The 6,041-nt window shown below is 61.1% G+C and overlaps 1 protein-coding gene across 1 annotated transcript; it reads right to left on the bottom strand.

The window, feature by feature from the left end:
* Positions 1–202: 202 nt before the first annotated feature.
* Positions 203–5,419, bottom strand: LOC128073548 (uncharacterized). Its single transcript, XM_052668604.1, is given in 9 exon segments — positions 203–526; positions 528–912; positions 1,339–1,450; positions 1,964–2,088; positions 2,572–2,657; positions 3,896–4,152; positions 4,343–4,496; positions 4,919–4,980; positions 5,299–5,419. Coding segments are annotated over 9 exon segments (1,626 nt in total).
* Positions 5,420–6,041: the final 622 nt, after the last annotated feature.

Raw genomic sequence — 6,041 nt, 5'->3', positions numbered from 1 at the left:
GCAGAGAGAGCGGGGAGATGCTCTCTGGGAACCGGATGCCCGCAGAGGTTGTTGGACGCCCCGTCCCTGGAGGTGTTGGAGGCCAGGTTGGACGGGGCCCTGGGCAGCCTGCTGTCGTATGAGATGCCGCGCAGGTGGGATTCCGGCGTCCGTTTGGCAGCCTCCAGTCGACGTCTGTCTGTCTGGGCAGCCCATGCCCGCATCAGCACGGCTGGGCTGAGCCCTTCCTGCAGGTGTCGGGAGGCCGACGCTTGGCACTCAGCTCTGCAGGAAGATCTTCTGGCAGCTGGCGTCTGCCCCAAGGCGGCCCGATGCGGCGAGGCCTCGGCCGTGTGCACGTTGGGCAGCACGCCGTGCCCAGGGCCTTTTTCTGCCCCCTGTTCTTCCTGCAGGGCGGGCTTTGGTCTCGGCAGGCCAACGGCTTGGGAGACTGCGTTTCTTCTTGCCTGGGTGGCAGCGATGCGGATGTGCTGGGGGCAGACTGCTCAGGCAGGCTGGCCTCAGCACGAGGTCTCGCTGCCGCCGTCCTGCTGAGGTTCTTGCTGCGCAGCCCTCTTCTGAGCCCTCATCCTCATGACTTGGATGGAGTCGCGTGCCACCAGTGGGAACCTGGGATGTCTGCCTGGAGGCTGCGAGGACAGGCTGGACTCAGCTCTGGACGAAGATCTTGGGAACGCTGGCGTCTGCCCAAAGGTGACCCGACGGGGTGAGGCCTCGGCTGCCTGCAATGTGGGCAGCACGCCGTGCCCACGGACGTTTTCTGCCCCCAGTTGTGCCTCAGAGAAGCTCACGTGTTTCGCCCGCGGTGCTGGGCCCAGCTCTCGTTGGCTTGGAGCTTCTGCGTCCCCCTGCAGCTGGCAGGGCAGCGGCTGCTTTGGGGCCTCAGGCACCTGGCGGATGGCTGGCAGCAGTCTGCAAGGACAGAGCAGGAGGGGTCCGCGTGAGGGGCCGGTGGCTTCGGGGCTGCAAGCCTGAGCCGGGAGCCTGGGCTGCGTCGCGGTCGGTTCGGGTGAAGGGGAAATGGTTGCAAAGGGCACGAGGTTGGGACGTAAGGAAGGAGCCTGTGGACAGCAGGGTGGCGAGGCAGCGGAGCATCTTGCCCGGAGAGCCGGTGGCTGCCTGGACGGGCATTGGAGGTGGGGCTGGAGCAGGGCTGTGCCCAAACTCCCTGCCCGCAGCCTGCTCACCGGCTGCCCCTGAGACGCGCAGAGCGGCAGCCCTGTGAGCTGGGGGTCCCCGTGGCAGCACTGTTGGGCGGCCACAAACAGGGACCCTTTGGGATTAGGGAATGGGCTTCGGTCGGGTCGCCCCCGTGCGCACGGCAGCCCGCAGCCTCACCTGGACGTCGAGCTCCTCTGGAGCAGCAAGCTCCTGATCCTTCTGAAGTGTCCTCCGTCAATGCTGGAAGTGCTCAAGCGTTTGATGATGGTGGGACGGCCAGCAAACCTCACTGCAACGGGGAAGGCAGAGGAGATTCAGCGTCAGCCCTTTGGCTCGCTCCCCAGGGGCGCTCAGGCCCCTTCCCACAGCAGCCCAGAGGGCCGCTCCGCTCCCCCCGCTGCTCCCATCCGCGCCGCCCTCCCTGACGGCAGCCCTGGCCCCGCTCCTCCTCTCTGCAGCTCAGCTCTGTGCTGGGAGCGCATTCGTGGCGTTGGCTTTGGGAAAGAGGAGCTGGGTGGCGACGGTGAGGCGGCGGGGGGATTTTGGGGGGACCGCGTCCTTCCTTCCGTCGGGGGAGGGCAGGGCCTAAGATCCGCACGTCCTCCTGCCATCGCCAGGGATGGGGGCACGTCACAGCCGGCGCCTTGGCTTTGGGCAGGCCAGCAGTTCCTCATGGGAAGGGGCCGTGCTGAGCTGGCGTGAAGCTTTGACGCCAGTCAGAGCCCTGGGCTGGTGCTCAGCAGGGGATTTCCTACCTCCGGTTGGCCGCCCGTGCCCTGGAGAGGAGCTGAAGCTGCTTTACCTGTCTTGCCCTGGTCCAGAGGTGGCAAAGCGGCTTCTTTCTTTGCCGTCTCCCGACCACAGAGGCTTCCCGAGGACTTGCGGCGTATTGCGGGCGGTGGTTTGGGCACAAACTCCATTTGAAAGCTGCACGAGAGGAGAAGGCAGCGAGCGGTGTGACGCAGCCAGCACTGCTTGCTGCTCTCTGGCCGTCTGCTGCCAGGCACGTCTTCGTGCCGCATGAAGCACGCTCCTGGGCAAAGGCTTGAGCAGGGGCAGTCGGTTCGGGTGGAAGGGAAACCGGTTTCCAAGGGCAGGAGATGGAGGTTGGATGTGAGGAAGAGGTTTGGGACAGGAGGGTGGCGAGGCACCGGAGCATCTTGCCCGGAGAGCTGGTGGTGCCTGGACGGGCATTGGAGGTGGGGCTGGAGCAGGCTCAGAGCGACCTCCTGTGGGGGTCGGTGTCCCTGTTCCCCGCAGGGCAGTGGGACGAGGTGCTCTTTCAGGGCTCCTTGCAGCTCCAATCCTGCTGTGGTTCTGTGACACACGGGCAGCACAGACACGGACACACGGAACAAGCGCTGCGCAACGAGAGCTGAGCAGCCGCGCCGCAGCCACCAACAGACTCACGTGGGAAAGACGACGAGGCAGCCGGAGAGCAGCAGGGAAGCCAGCGGTGCCCCGCGGGACACCACCATGTCCAGCAGCCAGGGGGCCTGGGGGGACAGAAGGGGAGGCTGTGGGAGTCTGTGGCTCTCTATGGGTCTCTATGAGGCTCTATGGGTCTCTATGGGTCTCTATGGGGCTCAACGTGTCTCTATGGGTCTCAGCGTGTCTCTATGGGTCCCAACGTGTCTATGTGGGTCTCAACGTGTCTCTATGTGTCCCAATGGTTCTCTATTGCTCTCATGATGTCTCTATGGGTCCCATTGTGTCTCAGTTTGTCTCTATGGTACTCAAGATGTCTCTATGGGTCCCAACGTGTCTCTATGGTCACAATGTGTCTCTATGGTCACAATGTGTCTCTGTGGCTCTCAATGTGTCTCTATGGGTTCCAACCTGTCTCTATGGTCACAATGTGTCTCTATGGTCACAATGTGTCTCTGTGGCTCTCAATGTGTCTCTATGGGTTCCAACCTGTCTCTATGGTCCCAATGTGTCTCTATGGTCACAATGTGTCTCTATGGGTCCCAATGGGTCTCTATGGGTCAAATGGGTCTCTATGGATCTCAGCATGTCTCTATGGGTCCCAGTGTGTCTCAATGTTTCTCTATGGGTCTCAACCTGTCTCTACGGGTCTCAATGTGTCTCTATGGTACTCAAGGTGTCTCCATGGGTCCCAATGTGTCTCTATGGGTCCCAACGTGTCTCTATGGGTCCCACTGGGTCCCAATGTGCCTTAATGGGTCTCGACAGTTCTCTATGGGTCCCAATGTGTCTCTATGGGTCCCAATGTGTCTGTATGGCTCTCAACGTGTCTCTATGGGTCCCAATGTGTCTTAATGTGTCTCAAAGTGTCTCTATGGGTCTCAATGTGTCTCTATGGGCCTCAATTTGTCTCTATGGGTCCCAATGTGCCTTAATGGGTGTCAGCGTGTCACTATGGGTACCAGCGTGTCTCTATGGGTCCCAATGTGCCTCGATGAGTCCCAGTGGGCCTCAATGTGTCTCTATGGGTCTCAACGTGTCTCTATGTGTCCCAATCTGTCTCTAAGGGTCCCAATGTGTCTTTCTGGGTCTCAACATGTCTCTATGGATCTCAAAGTGTCTCTATGGGTCCCAATGTGTCTCTATGGGTCCCAGTGTGTCTCTATGGGTCCCAACGTGTCTCTATGGGTCTCAACGTGTCTCCACGTGTCTCTATGGGCCCGAGCAGCCGGCCGCGTTCTGATGTGTGCTTGGGCACGGCGAGGGTCACGGCAGTGCCAGGGCCACAGAGGAACCTACAGCTCACCTTGGAAGCAGCTCTTCTGAATGTCTCTTTTCCGGACAGCTGCTCGAGGAAGTCGAAGTAGTATTTCATGTGGAAGGTCAAGCCGTCAACCAGGAGCACGCCGATGTCTTTCAGGACCACGGCGACCTTCTCCCCGTTCTGCAGGCAGCCGGAGAGCAGGGACACGGTGCTCTGGATGCCGGTCCTGAGGGTCTTCCAGCTCAGAGAGGTGCCTGCGGCCGCCTTGCTGTATCTCAGAGGGTCCACCTTCCTGTGCCCTGCAAAATGCGAGAGACGGAGGTGACGATAGGGTTGATTTTCCAGCCGTGCTTCCCTAGAAGGGCTTGCGGTGGACGTCAGCCTGAGCGGCCCCAGGTTTGGACAGGGGAAGGTTTGCTGTTGAGAATGGAGCGGTGGCCCCGTTTGCCCTGTCCGTGATGGCAGCAGGAGTGGAATCCCCCCTCCTACCTGACAGGGAGTCCCTGCGGGCCTTGAGGTGGTGGGCGACCATCAGGTTTGTAGCCAGGGTGAACACGGGCCACTGCAGGGTCACGGTGCCGTTCTCAGTCCAGATGTCTTTGGAGACGGTGTCAAAGGTGCCAAAGGTGGGGATCCAGACCCCCTGCGAGTGGAAGAGAAAGGAAGGGCGCAAGGGTTACGGGACGGCCGGAGGAAGAGCCGGCGGGGCTCCGACGTGGGGACGCAGCTCGGGAGCCTCTGCCGCCGTTCAGAGGCACGAGCCAGGCATCAGGAATGGCTTTGGGAAGGGGCTGCACGGTCCTCTCCTTGCCCTCGCCCTCCCGGATGCAGCCCAGCAGGCTGCAGGGCAGAAGGAGCCCCATGGCATCCAGAGGCTCCCAGAGACCGGGATCAGCCCTGAGATCCGACAGGGCCCAGCACAAGCGACCGCGCATTTGCAGGAAGGCCGTGGGATGCCCAGGAGAGAAACGTGGGGGCAGCTTCCTGCTTTGTGCACAGGGGAAGAGGCTGAGGGAGTCCAGGCCGAGCTGGACGGCGAGAGGAGGAACCCGACGGCCAACACACCTTGTGCACCAGCAGCTGCTCCCGGATGTAGGCGGCCACCGCATCCCAGACGGCGACTCGCTCTGGAGGGCAAAGGAAAAGCAGGTCACAATCTGCATCAGCTCACACTGCATCAGCTCTCACTGCATCAGCTCACACTGCATCAGCTCTCACTGCATCAGCTCACACTGCATCAGCTCACTCTGCATCAGCTCTCACTGCATCAGCTCTCACTGCATCAGCTCTCACTGCATCAGCTCATGCTTTGCATCTGCCGCTTGCCAGCACTGCTATGGCCGCCAGGCGACAGCAAGGCGGCGGATGCAAAGCATCTCCTCCGTGCCAGGGGTGGCTGCAGCAGCGCTCCTGTGCCGGCCGTGGACCCACTTGGTGTCCATTACCTTTGGTCTCGGTGTCTATGAGCCTGGAGGTGCGTCCCGCTGCGGGGCCGACCTCGCTCCTCCTGCTCCGCGTCGCGCCGGCGGCTCGCTCCATGTTGGCGCCAGCCATGCCGAAGCTCATCCTTCAGATGCGTCTGCTCTCTACCAGATGCTCCTTCAGGATGTGGGACCCACCGCCGCGTTCCGCCTTTTATACCCCTCCCGGGTGCCCGTGTCACAAACGGCGCCGCGGCGACACCATGATGACACGGCCGCTGCCATTGTGACCGCTGCTGCCCTGCCTGGGGGCGCTGGGCCCTGTTTCCTCTCCTTTCCTTGGCTCTCAATGCCATATTGTGCTGCCCCTGTTTCCTTTCCTTGGCTCTCAATGCCATATTGTGCTGCCCCTGTTTCCTTTCCTTGGCTCTCAATGCCATATTGTGCTGCCCCTGTTTCCTCCTTTCCTTGGCTCTCAATGCCATATTGTGCTGCCCCTGTTTCCTTTCCTTGGCTCTCAATGCCATATTGTGCTGCCCCTGTTTCCTCCTTTCCTTGGCTCTCAATGCCATATTGTGCTGCCCCTGTTTCCTTTCCTTGGCTCTCAATGCCATATTGTGCTGCCCCTGTTTCCTCCCCTTTCCTTGGCTCTCAATGCCCTATCACTCGTTTTCCTTTAGCAGCTGCTGCCTGTGCTGATCTTCACGCAGGCCATACGCAAACAAGCGCTGTTGCACAGTGCTCTGCCCGTACCCTTGATGACCCGC

The sequence above is a fragment of the Tympanuchus pallidicinctus genome, unplaced genomic scaffold (genome assembly GCF_026119805.1).
Source record: "Tympanuchus pallidicinctus isolate F22 unplaced genomic scaffold, pur_lepc_1.0 scaffold105, whole genome shotgun sequence".
NCBI lineage: Eukaryota > Metazoa > Chordata > Aves > Galliformes > Phasianidae > Tympanuchus > Tympanuchus pallidicinctus.
Note: the sequence above shows the minus strand (reverse complement) of the source record. Positions and strands in the feature narration are given on the sequence as shown.